At 36.8% G+C, this 23565-nt stretch overlaps 1 protein-coding gene across 5 annotated transcripts in view; it reads right to left on the minus strand.

Annotated features, from left to right (window-relative positions):
* Positions 1–1642: 1642 nt before the first annotated feature.
* The window catches only part of MIPOL1 (mirror-image polydactyly 1), a 300807-nt gene continuing 278884 nt past the window's right edge, over positions 1643–23565 (minus strand). For 3 of the 5 annotated variants that reach the window (XM_067737276.1, XM_067737271.1, XM_067737272.1), the window contains one exon: positions 5170–10643. In XM_067737276.1, coding sequence (XP_067593377.1) covers positions 10436–10643 — 208 coding nt within the window. In that variant the 3' untranslated portion in view covers positions 5170–10435. Of the gene's footprint in view, positions 2389–5169; positions 10644–23565 lie in introns of those variants that run through there. The other 2 variants (XM_067737281.1, XM_067737280.1) reach the window with 1 other exon arrangement.

Below are 23565 nucleotides of genomic sequence, written 5' to 3' on the forward strand. Positions count from 1 at the left end.
ATTGGGGGAGACTACCTACACTGAGCAACAGTAGATGTTAGAATTGTTTTGTAAATTTAACGTTATAATATCAAATTCTATAACAGTTCTGGATATTGATTATAGGAACTAGTTGTGCTAATCTGATTGTATAGTTATAGGAAGAGATGTTTGGAAATTATAAAATGTCTTTATTCTACACTTTGTGTTTTGTAAAACCTCAAGCAAAATAACTCAATAAAGGTTTGTCTGTTCTTCAGGAATAATCTGAAAATTCAAGTTTACTTGTGATTTATTTGAAGAGGATTCAGGAATGGACTATTTTGTGACAAGAACTGTTTCTTTTTACTTACCTGCATGACTTGAAAGGTGCTCTTCCTTCACATAGGGAGCTGTTACATGTTTCAGTTAGAGCTCAGAGAGAAGACTACATGCATGACTAAATTATTCCAAATTTGTATAGTTATATAGTCACTGGTTTGTGAGAGGCTATAATTCTCTTTAGGACTGTAGAGTAAATCCAGTTAGCTTATTTTTAACCCCTATCGTTCCTTATTTTCTAATTCTCATAGTTAAAAAAAAAATTTAAAGTAGGCAACATGAGTAAATTCTAAATTTGAACTCAGTGGGATGATTCTATCAGTTAATTCAATGGATTTAATATGAAAGAAATAGAGCTTGTTTGCATCATGATTCTTTTGTTACCCTATGATAAAGCACCTTTATCATAGAGTAGAAAAAGTTCAAAGGCATTCAAAGGCATAATCTCCAATGGTGTATGTAATAAAGTATTCTGTACTTGTCCTGAAAACAGGCAATGGTAGATTTAGTTCAATCTTAAAGATAAATTAAAAAATTGTACGGACTTCGAAAATTTTTCACTTGCCTACAAAATTTTCACTAATTCCACCTCTACTTGTCAATTTCATCCTGCTCCGCTCATATTTATTTTCTATCAGCTTCTCATCTATTTAATCTAAAAAAAATTTTTTTTTCCTCTGGTCAAATACATTCCTAAGCCAAAAAATCTTAGTTTTATTCATAATTTCATATGATTAGAAGTGACTGCCATGATGTAATTATTTTAAATTATCCCTTAAATTAAAAAAAAGTAGGTATCCTGAACCAAATCACAGGTTTACTTTTTCCCCCAAGGCTTTATATTTTTAATTATAATTCTTTTGTATATTATATATTAGATTCCCCTCCTCCATTACAAAAATTCAAATGATAATCTAAATAAAGATAATAGAAAAGAATACTTAATATGTTTGATGGGCTCTTGCCTTTTAGCATCATGCTGGCACATGCTAATTTTCAAGCCAAAAGTATCCCAGCCTATTAGACAGACTTGGCAATTTCTTTCTTTCTTTCTTTTTTTTTTTTTTTTGTGGTACGCGGGCCTCTCACTGTTGTGGCCTCTCCTGTTGCGGAGCACAGGCTCCGGACGCGCAGGTTCAGTGGCCATGGCTCATGGGCCCAGCCGCTCCGCGGCATGTGGAATCTTCCCGGACCGGGGCACGAACCCGTGTCCCCTGCATCGGCAGGCGGACTCTCAACCACTTGCGCCACCAGGGAAGCCCAGACTTGGCAATTTCTACAGCTTAAATAGAGTTTAGATCATTATTCAGACCCAACATTTAAAAAATATTGACACCATGAATTTATAAGTACACATTAACAATACCCTCTTTTTATTGAAAACAGTGTGCATTATTTGTAGTGAACGAAAAATCATGCCTTGATTAATGTAATTTTAATAAACCAAACTCTTATTAAGGCAAATTATACATTTGATTCTTGGTATCTATACTTAATATTCTTTAAAACTAACAAAGATTACATGCATGCACTCTTATGTATGTGCTTCTCTCATTGGTTAAGAAATAAACTCTACATTGAAAAATGTATGTATTTGAAGTTTTGACCTAACACAGTGGATTAAGGTTTAGGCAATATTTACTCTGCTGTATTTTGATTCAGAAAGGGCCATATGTGAAGATATGATCCTGACCAACTTTACTATGTTTCTATAATGGTCTTTCAGCAAAAATATTTATATTAAATACAGTGAGATATAAAATAGTTACAAAATAAGCTGCAACTTTATAGCTACCCATTGGTAAAAGTCTGTAGTTAATACATTTGGATAAATAACTCAGGTCAGCAGCAAAGTGGTTAAACATTTGTGATTTGATTTTATCTCAACTTGGAATGTGGTTGGAGTGTCCCACTTCTAACAACTGTTTGCTAAGTTAAGGCTTTAGTGTTTACACAGTGTTGAATGAAGCAGCCTGGTCACCAGATGTGATTGCTTCCCCAGACTGTCGTTTTTTTCTCAGTCAGATCACTGTCCTCATGGTCCCTGTTCCAACCTTCTTCCTCAGGACGTCCACCAGCCTTTCCAACCTAAGTTGGGGGCAGGGGGGCAGGAGGGAAAAAAATGATTATAAAACACGCAATTATTGTCAGGAATATTTTGGCTGAAAAAGGACAGTATTTGCCTGTGACCAAGCATTCTTGGTAGTCATGTTAAGAAACAAAGCATTACTGTAAGTGAGAGACATGGGTGCAGAGTGCCAAGTATTTGAGGTTAAAAAAACAGCAAAAACACAAACTTTAATCCAGATCTTCAGATTATGTCAGCATTAGATGCTACATGAAAAATCTAAGATACTAATTTTAATACATTTACCTACTTGCATTACGGTTATAAATGAAATCATTACTATGCAATGACAAGATGGCATATTAAACATAGAGCAGTTTCAAACTGATTTTCACCAAGAGTACATATTTCAATACATAAATACTATCAGCCTTAGATCTGTTACCTAGCTAAATAAGTAACATATTGGTATACTGTACAACTGTTATGCATTAAATTTCTTCTGTTTAAAGCCAGGTATTAGGTAGCTAAGTTGGAAAAACTTGATATCTCAATGGTATGAATATAACTTAAATGTATAAAAATGATTTGATGCTAATAAAACCAGACTTTCTGTACTACATTTTAAAAGTTTCTATTCCTGAGTAATACAAATAGGCTAGCAATGACTATATATGCTTCTGAGTCAAAGATAAGTGATTTTTCAGTTGATTAAAAACTCACCAATTATACTGAAAATAGAGTCAAAAATTCAGAAGTCATTCTGTAGGTTCTTAGACTACTCTATGGGAGGGAAATCACATTCATTGAATGAGTGACAGTTTTGCTTGACAAAAGTTGATTTTTTTCCCTTATTATTTTCTTTCCCGCAAGCATAAAACCTCAACAAAAAATCTTGCTTGGTGTTACACACACAGAAATCTTCTTTATAAGTGAAAATCACACCCAGCAGTTTTCATATACACAAAGCTTCCTCCTCAAAGACTGGTGAGTGACACAGTCTAGTCTGTTCCAGCTTACCTCATTTATATGGACCCATGCATGAGGGTCCTTTGCAAATAAACACAGCACAGAGCTAGACACTAAAGGAATGAGGGTATTCTTAGCGTCATACAGACTGGTTTAGATGGACTAATTGGATGCATGCAACACTGAAAACAGCTCAAGTTTATTGGATGATTCTGCATATATCAAGACTTCTGTTAATAGAAAACAGGAATATGAAACAAACAATTCAGTGCATAAAAGTATCTTTGCTTTGAGAAATATAGTAATGATCTTAGAGTAAAAATGCAAATCTTGCTTAAATTTATTACTACAAATTTCTCAAACGTAAATTTTACACAAGTAATATACAACCATTAAACCACGTTTAAGCTAGTGATGCAAATACCTGAACTAGAAGATTTACTGGACAATTCACTGTATTCACAGATAAGTCTGTATTAGTTGGACTTGCCCTAGTGATAAAAACTAGTGCTATTTTATACACTCTGAATATTATGATTCATAGGATTACATAGATCCTTTAAGACAAAGTTTCACTACGTTGAATTGTGGAGGAGGGGGAAGAAAAATGTCACTATGAAATTTTAACTGTACTGTAAAATATGATAATAACTTGAATTAACTGTTAACAAATGACTCCCAGGAGAAACCTTGATATGCCACTAATAGAATTTCTCAGGATGTACTGTAAAAAGTTAGAAAATATTACTTTCAAGATGGTTAAATATATCCCTCCCCCACAATATGATTTGCATTACTATTAAAAAAACTTCCTCGTAATGTAAAAGTAAGCTCTACTCTGCACAGTTATTATCACTATGAATTCTGAATCAACAGAATGCCAAATTACTGAGACGAACCTGTTTTGTGCTTCTTTTGCCTTCTCCTTTACAGATGGACTCATTTTACTTTAGTTTCTTTTTCACACAGTAGGATATCTTTCCATTTAGAACTCTTAATACATCTTGCTAAGGTAAGAGGTTAGGAGGAAATACTTAAATATCACATTTTGCAATGTATTTACTATATTTCAACAATTACTAGAACAACCACATTCTCAGTTTATTCAGGTTGAATGATTTATGAAAATTTGATCTCAGAAATGAGAAAAATGTCAATTACTTAGTTTTGTAAAAGCTTACTGACTTTGGAAACACAATGAAGCACCTATTCTTTCCTGTAAGGAATGGACTACACCTGCCAAACATGGACTGTGCTGACAGGAAGGTAGGTGTGTCTGTCTGTTGAACCATCTTGCAGGATCTGCCTGCAGGCTATTCTTTACTGTCCAAATCAATAATATTCTTTAAAAAATTACATACTTTAATAAAATAGGGCCCAATTGCTTTACATGTTGCTCAGCAATAGCTTCCCACAAACTTCATGAATAGGAAAAGGGTTAGATCTAAGATTAGAATTTCTCTATTTTAAATGACGAACTGAAGCACAGACAAGGAAACCCTCATACAACGTCCTAAGATAAGACAGTAAGAAATATGGCCTGGTTTCCCTGTTCTTACTGCAAAGCTACTTCCACTAGAGTTTTGGCTACTAGAAAGCTACAGATTTCAGATTATAGGTTAATGTATTATTTGTCTTAATAGCTTCATTAAACTGTTTGCTCAAGTTACTACTTAAGTCAAATTGGGTATTTTTTTTAACACCTCTATTACAGTATAATTGCTTTAAAATAGTGTGTTACTTTCTGCTTTAGAACAAAGTGAATGAGCTATACATAAACATATATCCCCATATCTCCTCCCTGTTACATCTCCCTCCCACCCTCCCTTTCCCATCCCTCTAGGTGGTCACAAAGCACCGAACTGATCTCCCTGTGCTATGTGGCTGCTACCCACTAGCTATCTATTTTACATTTGGTAGTGTATATTTGTCCATGCCACTCTCTCACTTTGTCCCAGCTTACCCTTCCCCCTCCCCGTGTCCTCAAGTCCACTCTCTACATCTGTCTTTATTCCTGTCCTGCCCCTATGTTCTTCAGAACCATTTTTTTCCTTTAGATTCCATATATATGTGTTAGCATACGGTATTTGTTTTTCTCTTTCTAACTTACTTCACTCTGTATGACAGACTCTAGGTCCATCCACCTCACTACAAATAACTCAATTTCATTTCTTTTTATGGCTGAGTAATATTCCATTGTATATATGCGCCACATCTTCTTTATCCATTCATCTGTCGATGGACACTTAGGTTGCTTCCATGTCTTGGCTACTGTAAATAGAGCTGCAATGAACATTGTGGTACATGACTCTTTTTGCATTATGGTTTTCTCAGGGTATATGCCCAGTAATGGGATTGCTGGGTCATATGGTAGTTTTTTTAAAATTTTTTAAGGAACCTCCACACTGTTCTCCATAGTGGCTGTATCAATTTACATTCCCACCAACAGTGCAAGAGGGTTCCCTTTTCTCGACATCCTCTCCAGCATTTATTGTTTGTAGATTTTTTTGATGATGGCCATTCTGACCTGTGTGAGGTGATACCTCATTGTAGTTTTGATTTGCATTTCTTTAATGATTAGTGATGTTGAGCATCCTTTCATGTGTTTGTTGGCAAACTGTATTTCTTCTTTGGAGAAATGTCTGTTTAGGTCTTCTGTCCATTTTTGGATTGGGTTGTTTGCTTTTTGGATATTGAGCTGCATGAGCTGATTGTAAATTTTGGAGATTAATTCTTTGTCAGTTGCTTCATTTGCAAATATTTTCTCCCATTCTGAGGGTTGTCTTTTCGTCTTGTTTATGTTTCCCTTTGCTGTGCAAAAGCTTTTAAGTTTCATTAGGTCCCATTTGTTTATTTTTGTTTTTATTTCCATTTCTCTAGGAGGTGGGTCAAAAAGGATCTTACGGTGATTTATGTCATAGAGTGTTCTGCCTATGTTTTCCTCTAAGAGTTTTATAGTGTCTGGCGTTGCATTTAGGTCTTTAATCCATTTTGAGTTTATTTTTGTGTATGGTGTTAGGGAGTGTTCTAATTTTATTATTTTACATGTAGATGTCCACTTTTCCCAGCACACTTATTGAAGAGGCTGTCTTTTCTCCTCTGTATATTCTTGCCTCTTTTATCAAAGATAAGGTGTCCTTATGTGTGTGGGTTTATCTCTGGGCTTTCTATCCTGTTCCATTGATCTATATTTCTGTTTTTGTGCCAGTGCCATACTGTCTTGATTACTGTAGCTTTGTAGTATAGTCTGAAGTCTGGGAGCCTGATTGCTCCAGCTCCATTTTTCTTTCTCAAGATTGCTTTGGCTCTTCGGGGTCTTTTGTGTTTCCATAGAAATTGTGAAATTTTTTTGTTCTAGTTCTGTGAAAAATGCCATTGGTAGTTTGATAGGGATTGCATTGAATCTGTAGATTGCTTTGGGTACTAGAGTCATTTTCACAATGTTGATTCTTCCAATCCAAGAACATTGTATATCTCTCCATTTGTTTGTGTCATCTTTAATTCCTTTTATCAGGTTATAGTTTTCTGCATACAGGTCTTTTATCTCCTTAGGTAAGTTTATTCCTAGGTATTTTATTCTTTTTGTTGCAGTGGTAAATGGGAGTGTTTCCTTCATTTCTCTTTCAGATTTTTCATCATTAGTGTATAGGAATGCAAGAGACTTTTGTGTGTTAATTTTGTATCCTCCTACTTTACCAAATTCATCAATTAGCTCTAGTAGTTTTCTGGTAGCATCTTTAGGATTCTCCATGAAGAGTATCGTGTCATCTGCAAAGTGACAGTTTTACTTCTTCTTTTCTGATTTGGATTCCTTTTACTTGTTTTTATTCTCTGATTGCTGTGGTTAAAACTTCCAAAACTATGTTGAATAATAGCGGTGAGAGTGGACCACCCTGTCTTGTTCCTGATCTTAGAGGAAATGGTTTCAGTTTTTCAACATTGAGAATGATGTTGGCTGTGGGTTTGTCATATATGGCCTTTATTATGTTGAGGTAAGTTCCCTGTATGCTTACTTTCTGAAGGGTTTTTGTCATAAATGGGTGTGGAATTTTGTTGAAAGGTTTTTCTGCATCTATTGAGAAGATCATATGGTTTTTCTCCTTCAATTTGTTAAGATGGTTTATCACACTGACTGATTTGCATATACTGAAGAATCCTTGCGTTACTGGGATAAACCCCACTTGATCATGGTGTATGATCCTTTTAATGTGCTGCTGGATTCTGTTTGGTAGTATTTTGTTGAGGATTTTTGCATCTAGGTTCATCATTGATATTGGCCTGAAGTTTTCTTTCTTTGTGACATCTTTGTCTGGTTTTGGTATCAGGGTGATGGTGGTCTCGTAGAATGAATTTGGGAGTGTGCCACCCTCTGCTATATTTTGGAAGAGTTTGAGAAGGATAGGTGTTAGCTCTTCTCTAAAAGTTTGATAGAATTCGCCTGTGAAGCCATCTAGTCCTGGGCTTTTGTGTGTTGCAATATTTTTAATCACAGTCTCAATTTCAGTTCTTGTGATTGGTCTGTTTAAATTTTCTATTTCTTCCTGGTTCAGCCTTGGAAGGTTGTGTTTTTCTAAGAATTTGTCCATTTCTTCCAGGTTGTCCATTTTATTGGCATATAGCTGCTTGCGGTAATCTCTCATGATCCTCTGTATTTCTGCAGTGTCAGTTGTTACTTCTCCTTTTTCATTTCTAATTCTATGGATTTGAGTTTTCTCCCTTTTTGTTCTTGTTGAGTCTGCCTAATGGTTTATCAATTTTGTTTATCTTCTCAAAGAACCAGTTTTAGTTTTATTGATCTTTGCTATTGTTTCCTTAATTTTTTTCATTTATTTCTGATCTGATTTTTATGATTTCCTTCCTTCTGCTAACTTTGGGTTTTTTTGTTCTTCTTTCTCTAATTGCTTTAGGTGTAAAGTTAGGTTGTTTATTTGAGATGTTTCTTGTTTCTTGAGGTAGGATTGTATTGCTATAAACTTTCCTTTTAGAACTGCTTTTGCTGCATCCCATAGGTTTTGGGTTGTCGTGTTGTCATTGTCATTGTTTCTAGGTATTTTTTTTTATTTCTTCTTGGATTTCTTCAGTGATCTCCTGGTTACTTAGTAGTGTATTGTTTAGCCTCCATGTGTTTGTAGTTTTTACAGATTTTTTCCTGTAATTGAGATCTAGTCTCATAGTGTTGTGGTTGGAAAAGATACTTGATACAATTTCAATTTTCTTAAATTTACCAACGCTTGATTTGTGACCCAAGATATGATCTATCCTGGAGAATGTTTCATGAGCACTTGACAAGTGTATTCTGCTGTTTTTGGATAGAATGTCCTATAAATATCAATTAAGTCCATCTTGTTTAATGTATCATTTAAAGTTTGCATTTCTTATTTATTTTCATTTTGGATGATCTGTCCATTGGTGAAAGTGGGGTGTTAAAGTCCCCTACTATGATTGTGCTACTGTCGATTCTTCTTTTATGGCTGTTACCATTTGCCTTACATATTGAGGTGCTCCTATGTTGGGTGCATAAATATTTACAATTGTTATATCTTCTTCTTGGATTGATCCCTTGATCAATATGTGGTGTCCTTCTCTGTCTCTTGTAATAGTCTTTATTTTAAAGTCTATTTTTTCTGATATAAGAATTGCTATTCCAGGTTTCTTTTGATTTCCATTTGCATGGAATATCATTTTCCTTCCCCTCACTTTCAGTCTGTATGTGTCCCTATGTCTGAAGTGGGTCTCTTGTAGACAGCATATATATGGGTCTTGTTTTTGTATCCATTCAGCCAGTCTATGTCTTTTGTTTGGAGCATTTAATCCATTTACATTTAAGGTAGTTATTGATATGTATGTTCCTATTCCCATTTTCATAATTTTTTTCAGTGTATTATTGTAGGTCTTTTCCTTCTCTTGTGTTTCCTGCCTACAGAAGTTCCTTTAGCATTTGTTGTAAAGCTGGTTTGGTGGTGCTGAATTCTCTTAGCTTTTGCTTGTCTGTGAAGGTTTTGATTTCTCTGTCCAATCTGAATGAGATCCTTGCTGGGTAGAAAAATCTTGGTTGTAGGTTTTTCCCTTTCTTCACTTTAAATATGTCCTGCCACTCCCTTCTGGCTTGCAGAGTTTCTTCTGAAAGATCAACTGTTAAGCTTATGGGGATTCCCTTGTATGTTATTTGTTGATTTCTCTTGTTGCTTTTAATATTTTTTCTTTGCATTTAATTTTTGATAGCTTGATTAATATGTGTCTTGGCATGTTTCTGCTTGGATTTATCCTGTATGGGACTGTCTGCACTTCCTGGACTTAACTATTTCCTTTCCCATATTAGGGAAGTTTTCAACTATAATCTCTTCAAATATTTTCTCAGTCCTTTTCTTTTTCTCTTCTTCTTCTGAGACCCCTATAATTCAAATGTTGGTGCATTTAATGTTGTCTCAGAGGTTTCTCAGACTGTCCTCAATTCTTATCATTCTTTTTTTCTGTATTCTGCTCTGCAGTAGTTATATCCAATATTTTATCTTCCAGGTCACTTATCTGTTCCTCTGCCTCAGTTATGCTGCTACTGATTCCTTCTAGAGAATATTTAATTTCATTTATTGTGTTGTTCATCATTGTTTATTTGCTCTTTAGTTCTTCTAGGTCCTTGTTAAACATTTCTTGTATTTTCTCCATTCTATTTCCAAGATTTTGGATCATCTTTACTACCATTACTCTGAATTCTTTTTCATGTAGACTGCCTATTTCCTCTTCATTTGTTTGGTCTGGTGGGTTTTTACCTTGCTCCTTCATCTGCTGTGTGTTTCTCTGTCTTCTGATTTTGCTTAGCTTACTGTGTTTGGGGTCTCCTTTTTGCAGGCTGCAGGTTTGTAGTTCCCTGTGTTTTTGGTGTCTGCCCCCAGTGGCTAAGGTTGGTTCAGTGGGTTGTGTAGGATTCCTGGTGAAGGGGACTGGTGCCTGTGTTCTGGTGGATGAGGCTGGATCTTGTATTTCTGGTGGGCAGGACCATGTCTGGTGGTGTGTTTTGGGGTGTCTGTGATCTTATTATGATTTTAGGCAGCCTCTCTGCTAATGGGTGGGGTTGTGTTCCTGTCTTGCTAGTTGTTTGGTCTAGGTTGTCCAGCACTGTAGCTTGCTGGTAGTTGAGTGGAGGTGGGTCTTAGTGTTGAGATGGAGATCTCTGGGACAGCTTTTGCTGTTTGATATTATGTGGAGCCGGGAGGTCTCTGGTGGACCAATGTCCTCAACTTGGCTCTCCCATATCAGAGGCACAGGCCTGACACCCGGCCGGAGCACCAAGACCCTGTCAGCCACACAGCTTAGAAGAAAGGGGAGAAAAAAAGAAAGAAGGAAAGAAACAAATAAAATAAAAGTTATTAAAATAAAAAAATTATTAAAAATTTAAAAAAGTGAAAAGCAATAAAAAAAAAGAAAGAAAGAAGAGAGCAACTAAACCAAGAAACAAATCCACCAATAATAACAAGTGCCAAAAAACTATACCAAAAAAACCCCACAAAAAATCCGAAAACCTACAGACAGAACCCTAGGACAAACGGTAAAAGCAAAATATATAGACAAAATCACACAAAGTCCACCACGTCAATTTTGGGATGATTCGTTGTCTATTCAGGTATTCCAGAGATGCAGGGTACATCAATTTGACTGTGGAGATTTAATCTGCTGCTCCTGAGGCTGCTGGGAGAAATTTCCCCTTTTCTGTTCACACAGCTCCTGGGGTTCGGCTTTGGATTTGGCCCCGTCTCTGCGTGTAGGTCACCTGAGGGCATCTGTTCTTAGCTCAGACAGGACGGGGTTAGAGGAACAGCTGATTCGGGGGCTCTGGCTCACTGAGGCCGGGGGGAAGGAGGGGTGCAGAATGCGGGGTGAGCCTGTGGCGGCAGAGGCCTGAGTGACGTTGCACCAGCCTGAGGTGCACCGTGCGTTCTCCCAGGGAAGTTGTCCCTGGATCACGGGACCCTGGCAGTGGCGGGCTGCAGTCTCCCGGGAGGGGAGGTGTGGATAGAGACCTGTGCTTGCACACAGGCTTCTTGTTGGCTGCAGCAGCTGCCTTAGTGTCTCATGCCCGTCTCTGGGGTCCACGCTGATAGCTGCGGCTCCTGCCTCTCAAGCTTGTTTAGGCAGTGCTCTGAATCCACTCTCCTCACGCACCCTGAAACAATTGTCTCTTGCCTCTTAGGCAGTTCCAGACTTTTTCCCGGACTCCCTCCCGGCTAGCTGTGGCATAGTAGCCCGCTTCAGGCCGCGTTCACGATGCCAACCCAAATTGGGTAAGTATTTACTGGTGTATTTCATCTGCTAGTTTAGTAACACATTATAAGAAAGTAAATTGATGACACTGTACATAAGTAGGAAATAATAGTTACAGTCTATTATTTTCTATAACATAAATTTTTTTGTAAACTTAAAAAATACATTTGCAGCTACACTTTAGAGAGAAATCCTAATTTTTTCCGTTAACATCACTTTTATACTTTCTTTGTGACTATGTAAGATGTATGTACTACAATGAAATACATAGTTTTCCATCAAGTAGATGAACCATAAGTTATTTACCAATTTTCTGAATTGGTTTACTTTCATTTTTCAATCTTAATGAATATTGTGATACATTTTAAAAGGCAAGTAATATGTAACGAATACTGACTATGTGCCAGGAACTATAAGAAGTAATTTATGCACATATTTAATTTTCATTACAACTCCATGGAGTAGATGTCATCATCAGATGACAAACCAAAGCATATAGAAGGTAATTTGATCAGAACCATACTGCTATTAAGTTTTGGAGTTGGAATACATCACAAGGTGTAATTACCACAACCCTGATCTCTCTGATGTGCTACATTGCTTCCAAAAGTACTGTGACTTTTGAGGTTTATTTTTGATTTTTTTATGGGGTTGGACTACTCTTATTGACTAGATAATATTTTTTGCAAAGTGAGAGAAAGAAGTGAAGACAGTGAAAAAGTGAAAAAGTGAAAAATTCTTTATCCTCAATTGAAAAATCTCTCTAGAGATTCCATTTTTGAGAGCAATTTTTTTATCTGTCAATGGAGAGGAGAATTCTTGTTGGCTGGAAAATTTCCTCCATAGAAAAAAACATTCCATTTCTACTATTTAGGCAACGAGATTGCCTGATCAAACATATTTGGCTTCTGAATTTCGTTTTTCTAGGAGAAAGAACCGGGGAAATCCAAGAGACATGGATAAAAATCATCCTTCCAGTAGAGGAGACAGAAAAGCCACGAGAAATGCTGTCCTTTGGATTGGCCATTAGTATCAAAGATCTTGCCCTCTTTTAATCATGGCAGCAGGGCACGAAAAAGATTTACATATAGTTTATTCTTTTACTATTATGGCTGTTCTTCCTCTGCTGGTCTCTTAGATGTTGTTTTACCTCCTTTTCATAACACTTTTCATACTTTCCTCAAAAGTTGTTATTTGTTCCCTTGATTCCACTTAAATGCTTATGGCTCCCAAATACAGACCATTAACCTAAAACTCTCCTCTGAGTTTCAGACTCAAATATCCAACTGCCTTCAAGATATTTCTTGTTATTCCACAGGATATGATAATGAGCATATCTAAAACAAAGCTTATTTTGCCTTCCATGCATATTTCAGTATTTCTTATTTTGATTAATGTTGCCATTCATTAACTACCCAACCTTTAAGTTGAAAAAATTTAGAAAACCTTGGTCCATTGATTTTTTTTTCTCTCACTGCAGCTTGGACCTGTGAAAACTTTGTGGTGAAACCACTAATGTAGACAGTGGGAAGCAATAAAAGGGTTTTAACTCATCTAGTAACATCATTTGCCTTTTAGAAGGATCACACTGGCAAGAATGTAGAGATGGGATGGATGCAAATTGGCCTATAGGTATGGAATCCAGATAGCTTCTAGTGAGCACAAAAATGTGAATGTACTTAAGGTCACAACACTGCATACTTTAAAAAGTTTATGATATAGATTTAAGTTCAATCAATAAGGATTTGTTCAGTAATTCTTATAAATGAGGTACTGTTCTAGGCATTGATTATTCAAAGACTAGAACATGATTCTTGGTCATAAGGAGCAGTACGGTGGGGAAGCAGATCTTTATATGGTAACTGCAATAAGTTACTGGTAAATGCTGTACTAAAAGGATAAGCATGGGTACTATACAGAACCTAGCTTGGGCAGGGAAAAAGAACAAGGGCCTATAAAGGCTTTCTGATGATACCTGAGTTAAGTTTTGAAGGATAAGAAGGAAGCAGTCACCTCAAGAAGGGTGGGAACACAGACGGTGCAGGATGGGCATTTCAGATAAAGGAAATAATATATATACAGGCACTGAGGTATGAAAAGCATGATGTGTGTCAAGTCCTACCAGTTGTATGGTTTCTCAGGATCATGAAGTAGGGGGTGGAGGATGATGGGAAATGAAGCTGGAGAGGTTGGTCATGACTAGGTCTTGCTCTAGGTTGTAACTGAAGGCATGGGAGTAGATGGAAATGCCTAGAGAGGGACATAGGAAAGGAGAAGGGAGGTGAGAAGAGGATAGAACCAAGATGAAAACAAATAAAGAGACTGACAAAAGAATCTGAGAAAACAGGGAAGCAAAAGGTAAATCAAGAGTAGGTGCTGTTGGGCTTCCATGGTGGTTGGGAGTCCGCCTGCCGATGCAGGGGACACGGGTTCGTGCCCCGGTCCGGGAAGATCCCACATGCCGTGGAGCGGCTGGGCCTGTGAGCCATGGCCGCTGAGCCTGCGCGTCCGGAGCCTGTGCTCCACAACGGGAGAGGCCACAACAGTGAGAGGCCCGTGTACCACAAAAAAAAAAAAAAAAAAAAAAAGTAGGTACTGTCACAGAATTCAGAGTAGAGAATTTCAAGAAAGGAGTGATCAACAGGGTTAAATACTTAAAACAAGATCAAGGTGAAAAATGACCATAAGATTTGGCAATTAGGAAATGACAACCTTTTCCGTGCAGCTTTAATGGCACAACAGAAGTGGGATGAAGCCTGAATGGAATGTGAAAAAGTGAAGACTAAGTATCAGCTTGGTTAGAAAGTATAAAAGCTTGGATATAAAGTAAAGAGGATTATAGTTACAGGGGAATATATGGCTGAGGAAGTTTTTAAAGAAATGGATGGCATGTGAATATGTTTATGGACTATGGAAGAGAAGATTGTAGGAAGAAGCTAAAGTAAAAGGGAAGAAGATGATACCGTTTTTTTTTTTTTTTGCGGTATATGCGGGCCCGTCACCGCCGCGGCCCCTCCCGTTGCGGAGCACAGGCTCCGGACGCGCAGGCTCAGCGGCCATCGCTCACGGGCCCAGCCGCTCCGCGGCACGTGGGATCCTCCTGGACCGGAGCACGAACCCGCGCCCCCCGCATCGGCAGGCAGACCCCCAATCACCACGCCACCAGGAAACCCCAGATAATACCTTTTAAAGCAGGGTCTCAGAGGATGGAATCATACGCAGAACTTGCAGCAATATCATGCAAAATATGACTGGACAACTTTTCCTTGGAGATTAAAGGGAAAGAGGTGGGAGGAATACAGCTGTGGATAACTTTGTAGGTGTGGAGGAATTTAACTGACAGAACTCACCATTGGTAGATTCAATTTTCCCCAAGGAGTTAAGAGGCAGAGTTCTCCGCTGAAAGCACAGGGTAAAGAAAAAGGCTTGGAGGAGAATGGTAAAGGTTTAATGCGACAAGAAAGGGAGGTGATCTGGGACATGTAAAAGGAATGTTAGTGGGATTGATGGGCCATTGACATTGAAGTTTCTTAGCATGAACACAGAAGTTGGGGTAGAGAGGAAGACACTGAATCAGGTGCCTGAAACTCACATTAAAGGAATGGCACTGATCAGGAAGGAGATCAGTAGATATCACTGAAGAGGAGACAGAGAGAGAGAGTGATAGTAAAGCAGGGTGGTACAAACCTCAAAGAAGGGAGGATTTTTACGTGAATGCAGAAGGTATGAAAGTAGCAAAGGGGAACCAGAGAACTCTCCTTCCTAGTATATAGGGTATGGGGAAAAGACCAGGGTCCAGTGGGCTGCTAGGAAAAAAATGCCCTTGGTAAATTCAAGTTTCAGGTAGAATGTATGTGTGAAATATTCAGTGCAGAAGGTGTGGAAAGATGCAAGGTAGTAACAATGGAAAGAAGGTTCCAGAGGCAAAATGGAAAGAGTCGAGATCAGAGGATTATAGAGAAGGAAGAAAAGATGGGGAAGGGGACTTCCCTTGTGGTCCAGTGGTAAAGAATCCGCCTTATAATGCAGGGGACATGGGTTCGATCCCCAGTCAGGGAACTAAGATCCCACATGCGACGGGGCAACTAAGCCCGCATGCCACAACTACTGAGCTGTGCGCCTCAAATAGAGTCAGCGTGCCACAAACTACAGAGCCCATGCACTCTGGAACCTGTGCACCACAACTACAGGGCCCACGCACCATGGAGCCTGCACACCACAACTAGAGAGGAGCCCGTACGCCGCAATGAAAGATCCTGCATGCCTCAACGAAGATCCCACGTGCCACAACTAAGACCCAACGCAGCCAAAAAAAAAAAAAAAAATCTCAAAAAAGAAAGAAAGAAAAGATGGGGAAGGAGGAAGCACATAGCTGCAAGAAAGAGGATAAATAATCGATATAGTGTACCCACTCTTCCATGCATAAACTATAACCAATGAAATAAAAAGTTCCTTTTCAGTTTTAGGCACACTATGTAACTGAAAGATACAGACTAAGATACACACAGATGCATAAAAAATGTACATATATACACGTATTTATAAATATGTAAAGACACGACCACATAAATATGAACATATATGTGCACAAAAGTACGGGTAAGAAGTAAGGGAATATCAATAGAAGACAGAATAAAATGGAGAAGAAAAAGAAGAAAGATTATTCACATTTGAAAGAGAATAGAGAAAGAATTTGTAAGTGAAAAGGTGAATGTAGAAGCAGATGGGAGAGTGGGTTGAAAAGTCATGGTGAAGAAAGTGGAAACAATAATTGGTAGAAAGTGGTTAGAATGGTGAATTGAATAATAACGTGGTCAACATTTTTCTTATATTAACAGGAAATCGGCCTCCTTGGATCTTCTACTTACTGCCTAGACCTAGCCTTTAAATCATTACCTTATTTGATTCCCTGTATGAGGTGCTGTCAAAATGTTAAGAGAATTGTCATGTCCTTACGGTGTTATTTTTTTCAAGGTTAATACTTCCAGCTGTCAATGGTTTTTCACATTAAAGTTAACAGACTGCTCACCATATTGATTATTCTTTGTGCAGGTTCTCCAGCATGTCTAGTGTTTTAAAAAATATTAAGTCTGATCTAATAATAATCCAGTCTAATCATTAGAAAGGAAAGTGGGACTGATATCTCTCTTGATCTGGACTTTTACTTCTATTTTGATGCTGCCATGTTTCACTACTGGCTTACACTGAGCTTTGGTGCAAATGAATCTACCCACTGGCCTGCTTTGCCTACCAACCCAAGCCAAGTCTCTCCTAGTTTGGACATATACAATTAATATTTCTGTATCAGTTATTTATTGCCGTGTAATAAACCACCCAAACCTTGGTGGCTTAAAACAACAGCTATTTTATTTAATCATGTTAATTTGGGCTTGGTGCAGCTGCGCAGTTCTGCTGGCCTTGCCTTGAAGCACTCATGCAGCTGCATGCAACTGGAGCTGGGTGTTCATATGCCTGACAGTTGGTGTTGACTTCTGGCTAGGACTCTCTCTTCTTATGGATCTCATTCCCAAGTAGACTAGCCCAGACTTATTTACATGGTGAGCATGAGTTAGCAAGAGGGGAACACAAGCAATACTCTTTTTTCTTTTTTTTTTTTTTTTTTTTGCGGTACGCGGGCCTCTCACTGTTGTGGCCTCTCCCGTTGTGGAGCACAGGCTCCGGACGCGCAGGCTCAGCGGCCATGGCTCACAGGCCCAGCCGCTCTGCGGCATGTGGGATCTTCCCGGACCGGAGCACGAACCCGTGTCCCCTGCATCGGCAGGCGGACTCTCAACCACTGCGCCACCAGGGAAGCCCACAAGCAATACTCTTGAGGCCTTGTTCAGAAGTTGTACAACATCACTTGGTTTATTTTATTGGTCAAAGGGAGTCACAGGCCACCCCAGATCCAAAGGGTGGGGGAATAGATTCTACCATTTGACAGGAACAGCCACAAAAAAATTGTGGCTATATTGATCCTAAATGTTATGTAACTGAAAAAAAAAATAGGCTACCAAGTATACCTACATTTTACTATAAAACAAAGCTTTAACCCAAATCTGTGAATCTCTGATGGAGGAATTTCAGGTATCAATTGATGAGTGTAAAAAAAGGTACATTTTGGAATTTGCATTATCTCTTAAACAACAACTAGGATGTGACTATCATCTCTGTCAGTATGTAAGAATGTCCCTATTTGTTGTCAACTGGGTGCTTTTTGCTGGATCTACATTTATTTTGAAAAAAGAAAGAAAAACAAAAAATTTGGTACATGCAATCAATATTCAGTTTTAAAGCATTGTTACTATTTATGAATTAGTTTGTTGATTTCTACCATAATTTTCAATTTAATCAAACCTAATTCAATCCTTTCCCCAAAATCTTTTTGCTATATAAAACATATTTTGTTATTAGAATAAAAAATACAAGGAAATCATATAACAGCTTATCATTCAGATATGTTGTTATATCAAGTACTATCATTCATTCATTCAGAAACATTTCTTGAGTATTTATTTTGTGAATGGCACCTTTTAAACAGTTGTGTTCTAAAATGTTTTTAATGTGTCTACTGTAGATGTATATGAAGTCTTTTTATAAATACAAAATCCTCTGTAAAGATGTGCCATGAAAGGAATTTTCAGCTATAGCAAGTTATGATATAGTGAGCTCAGGTTATACCTTTTGCAAATAGTCCTAAGGTTTTATATATTGTGGACAAGAGGGTGTATTCACAGGAAGATAATGAGAAAGTGGGAATAAGTTGTCCTCACACATCACAATTTTGGGTCATTTAATTTACTATACTTTGTTTAGCTTCACTTTTAGATTTATATTAACACTAAGAAATTGCTTCCCACCTTGAAATTAAGCAATAAACTTGGATTTATCTTTGAGATTAAATAGAATATAGAAAAAACTTAATACATGTATATTCAACTGTGCTTAGATTAGATATATGTCATTCCTTATTCAATGTCACTAATATCTAAGGCAGACAAGGCAATGAAAAGTTACCTATATTTTAAACATAGACTAACATTTGCTATCTTCTAAGTAACCTTGAAAAATTAGTCTCACCAATCAATCATAGTATCAATTAGTATCAATTTAGATGACTAGTAAACATAAAAGTTAGAAATAGAACAATCAAAACATGTGAAACTTGGCATTCTTTACTTTTATTTCGCCCTGCTTAAAAATTAGAACATGGAGAAGAATTAAAGCTGTATTTCCTTCTTTATAGGATCTCTAAAGTAATTCCACTTCAAGTTTTGGATTTTAATTTAATAACTTTGGTATAATTTTATCCAGGGCTTAATTAAGACTTTGTTAGTAAACTAGATGTCCAGATAGTCCACTGGATTCCAATTGTCTATGGCAGTACTAGTGCAGTGGGTGATACTATTAGGAAAGTACTTACAGAAGATAATGGAGTTATTTTGCTTAAGCCCCTAACTTAACATCATAAAGTGACTGAGATAATACGATGAATTAAGATCAAGTGACAATTTTATTGGGCTCTTTAACTTTGTCTATCAGAGGGTATTTAAGCCATTTGTAAGATTCCCCAGAAAACTCAACACCAGTAACAAGCTCATGAAGCTCCGTGAGGGCAGGGACAATATATATTTTGTTCATAACTGTATTCTTGTAACTAGCAGAATAGGCTATCAAAAATCAATAGGATATTGTTCATTTGTTTGTGAATAAATATTACACACACATGCACATGTCAAGGGTCTCTGCAGAAGGCACATTAAATGATAAAACAGTTATTTGAAAAGAATAGATTTCTCCCACTTTAAATGCAGGGAGTTTGGGGGCTTGGTGGGAAAGATGTTAAATGAAATTTCATTCTTAGTGAGAACTAAGTTAAGGTTATCCTTTTTGTATCAGGAGGAATTTTGTCAATGTGATAACAATAAATTACTAATTCTGAAAACCAGCATCTTCAGCCCTTCTTGTTGCTTTTGTATCTTATCAGGAGAAAAAAATGAAGCATACAAAGGAATAAAATTGCCACGGATGTACCTTCTATGCATCTTATGCATCTTCTATGTGAGAAGCCTCAGAGTCAAAAACAAGCAGGCACATAGCAATGTAGGAAAAACAAATTGAAAATAAGGTAAACCACTTTTAACTATTCCATTAAAAACTCTTGATTTCTAAGAATTGAAACAGTGGTATGTTAGTGGTATTTTTTAAAAAGGACACAGATTTGGGAAAGTTCCATTTTCCTTTTTTTTAAAAAAATATTTATTTATTTGGCTGCACAGGGTCTTAGCTGCAGCTCACAGGATCCTTGTTGTGGCATGTGGGATCTAGTTGCGGCATGCACATCTTTAGTTGTGGCTTGTGGGATCTAGTTCCCTCACTAGGGATCGAACCCGGGCCCCCTGCATTGGGAGTGTGGAGTCTTAGCCACTGGACCAACAGGGAAGTCCCAAGTTCTCTTTTTCTTATTCTGGTTTTTGTGTTTTGCCCCTGCTCTGCAGCTCCTAGGATAGTCGTATGAAGTACAATTTGCATAAATTACATCTTAAGGCACATAGAAGACCTTTATTTCTTTTAGACTGAAAGACTATTGATTATATCACTCTTCTATTTAAAATATCACAGTTTCACTATTTTTAGAGTGTATTTTGTTAACAATTAAGGGTGATAAATCATTTTCTTCTTAAATATTGTTTCAAGAACTGTTCAATTACATTCTCCTAAAAGTTCCTTTTTCCGATGAAGAAACTGATCCATGGTTTCAAGATAAGGATAGAGTAAACAAAAGTTGGAAGTTTAATCTCATTCATGATATCATTCGATGGCTAGGCAGTCACTGCTTCTTTCTGTCAGTTTAAAATTGTATGTTATTGATCTTAGATACTTTATATATCGTCAAATTTTTAATACGAACAAGAGAAATTAATCATTCTAAAATATCAAAATTTAGCTAAGTAATATAACTATGAAAAGGCAGATTTCTCTGAAAAGTTTATGATGCATACTGGTCATAAAACATACATTATTTAATTAGAATTGCCATCAGAACATATTAAAGGAAAATGTTTATAAAGATCTATACTATATATGTAAAAGAATGAAAGAGGTTTATATTTTCCTCTATCTCAAAAGAGCATCTATTCCAAACATACACACATTCTTTGGGTAATTTATTGATACAGAATTCTGGATGCCTTCAAAGAGAGCATTTCTGACTGTTTCATTTCCTCCTGATTTCTTATTTTTATATGCCCTTGTAAATGTAATTTCCATTCTTTAATATCAATTCACTTCACAGTTAATACTTTTCAAGCACCACAGAAGACTTGAAATTAAGTCAATGTATCTTTCTTTAAGTGTTAGTATTAAGGATGAAATGGGCTTTATTCTCGGTATCTAGATTATTCACTGGTGGTAGGTGAGTGACGTAGGGACATTAACTTTTTTGAGCTGACAGGACAGTAGTAAATTGCAACAGGGACTGAGCTACAAAGATCTGAAATGTGAATTGTACTTATGTTCAAATTTACTTACAGTGAGTAACTTATTCACTGAGATGGATTTTTTACATGATTTCCTTTAGACTTACAGTATTTGTAGTGTTAACAATACATATAGGTTTTTATATTGTAGAAACTACCTTAAATTTGCCACAAGTAATAATACATAAGGCCTCATATATTTATAATGATTATGATTTACAGAGTATTAGAGGGAAATTTGTAAGGCCAATAAAACCTATTCTCTTATCTTAATTGGTAGAGCTATTTCCATCTGGATGTGAAGAGCTGAGCCTCAAACCTGCCTTCTGATAAAACTGATAAAACCCTAAAGGTTTTTCTCATATTCTATAAGGCATCATACATGAAAATTATAATTTGTTATTTTTCCTTAGACTAGGTTTGGGTAATACGGTAGTGTTTACATCTTCTGGTATGTGTTTCGTTACCTAAATTTGGTAGAACTCCTTCTTTTGAGTAAATAATCTAGGTGGTATTAATGAATAATTGCTATAAATCTTTGCTAGTAGGCTGTCATCATCATGTGTCTTTTTAAACAAAATAATTATAAAAATTTTATAATTTAAAAATTTTAAAAATTTAATTTTATAATTATTAAAATAATTATAAAAATATATGCAGCAGAAAGCAGCATACATCTGGACTTTTAAATATTCACCCACCAGCCTCGTTCAGACAATTCTTCCCAATGCTATCGCCGCAGGAACTGATCTGCTGCTTGCCCACTAGAGGAGTTACATATTGCCTTTTGAAGAATGACACCTCAAACCACAGCCTTGACATTTGGCCTATCTTTGAATGGCTTCAGATACAGCTCTTAAGAACAATCTTTATCATCCAGAATAACTTTGGACATTCTTTTAGCACTGAACTCCACAGAAAGAGTTTAATTATGTGGAAAAAAGGTTATATAATCTAAACTGCTATCATTCTAAAGACATTCTCATGGGTATTTCTATTATTTCCAGAGAAGAATCCTTAGAAGCCCTTCCCTTCTCTTGCTCTTCAGTTTCTGGAAGCCAATTTTGATGAGTTTTATATCTGCCATCTGAGAGTACTGTTCTCAAACTCAACTTAATATTTTTTCTCATAAGTTTATAAGTTAGAGTTACACAAAAAGAAAATGAAATTAGTTCTTAGCACTGAACTAAAGACATTCTATTAATGGCACTGTGTTGTTCCTATCTCTTAGGCAGAAAATCTTAAAATACCGACTACTTCTTTACCCTTCACATCTCTTTAGTCACCAAATTATATTGTTTTTCTCTATAGTGTTTCTGCTATGAATTCCTTCCTCCCATTCTCACTGCTACCAGCCTATACCAGCATACCAGTTCTCTATATTATTAGACTATATTACTGATTTCTTCTTAGCTGGTATTCTTATCTCTAACACCAACCTGCTTCAATTAATCTTCCACAATACTACGTGGGACTGATGTTCCTAAAATGCTATTTCCATCATGTAACCTTTGCTACTTTCAAAACTCTACAATGGCTTCTTATTTCCTATCACATGAAATCTAAATGCCTTTGCATACTTTTGAAGGCTCTCAGTAATTCAGCCAGCCTCGCCTACCTTATGTCATCCCACAGGAACCTCTGCTCCTGCCAGGCTGACCTCTGTACAGTCTCCTCTCATATATTATACTCACACCTGTACCTCTGCTTCATTTATGCTCTTTCTCTCCTCTCTTATCCTTTCTTCTTTCCTCTGTGCTTATTTGTATCCCACCCACTCTACAGGGCCGAGGTCAGTTTCCTTGAGGCCTTCCTTTTCTCTGTATTACCTGCACTGAACAATTAACAAGCTATTCAGTACCATTCTGTTATATAATTAAAAAGGGCAATACATATATAAATATGTTACCAGCACTACATACAGATGCAAGATGGCAGACACTCTAACAATCCCACTTCTAGGAATCTGTGCCCTCTCTAAACATTTAGCTACAAGTATGTTCACTGTAGCAGTATTTGGAAACAACTAAATACCAATTATCTAAATGTCTTGTGAAAAAGAGCTGTATAGCATACTTTTCACTTATTCCACCAATTTGAGTGCTACATACGTAAAACAATTTTTTGGTGAGGTTTCTTTCTCTGTACCTTGTAATCACAGTAACATAGATGAAAATAAAATCCAAATTCATTGATTCCTCCCCATTACTGGTCCATATTTCTCACTAAAATCCCATATCTTTCCAAGAGATAAAATATTTTAAATTCCATATAGTAGTCAGACTAACAAGAAACACAAGAAACTTTTTGCATTAATGCCTACAATGAAATGGCTAGGAGAAAAGGTACTGCCAGCTGTAAAGCAACAAGTTGCAAGAATTAATCATACTCATAATCGTTACCTTTTTGCCAAAAAGTTTCCACAGGCAGCGTGCTTCTAATGCTATGTACATACACTCAACAACTTAAATCATTCATATGAACCTGTCAAAA

The sequence above is a fragment of the Pseudorca crassidens genome, chromosome 1, assembly GCF_039906515.1.
Source record: "Pseudorca crassidens isolate mPseCra1 chromosome 1, mPseCra1.hap1, whole genome shotgun sequence".
Classification (NCBI taxonomy): Eukaryota; Metazoa; Chordata; class Mammalia; order Artiodactyla; family Delphinidae; genus Pseudorca; species Pseudorca crassidens.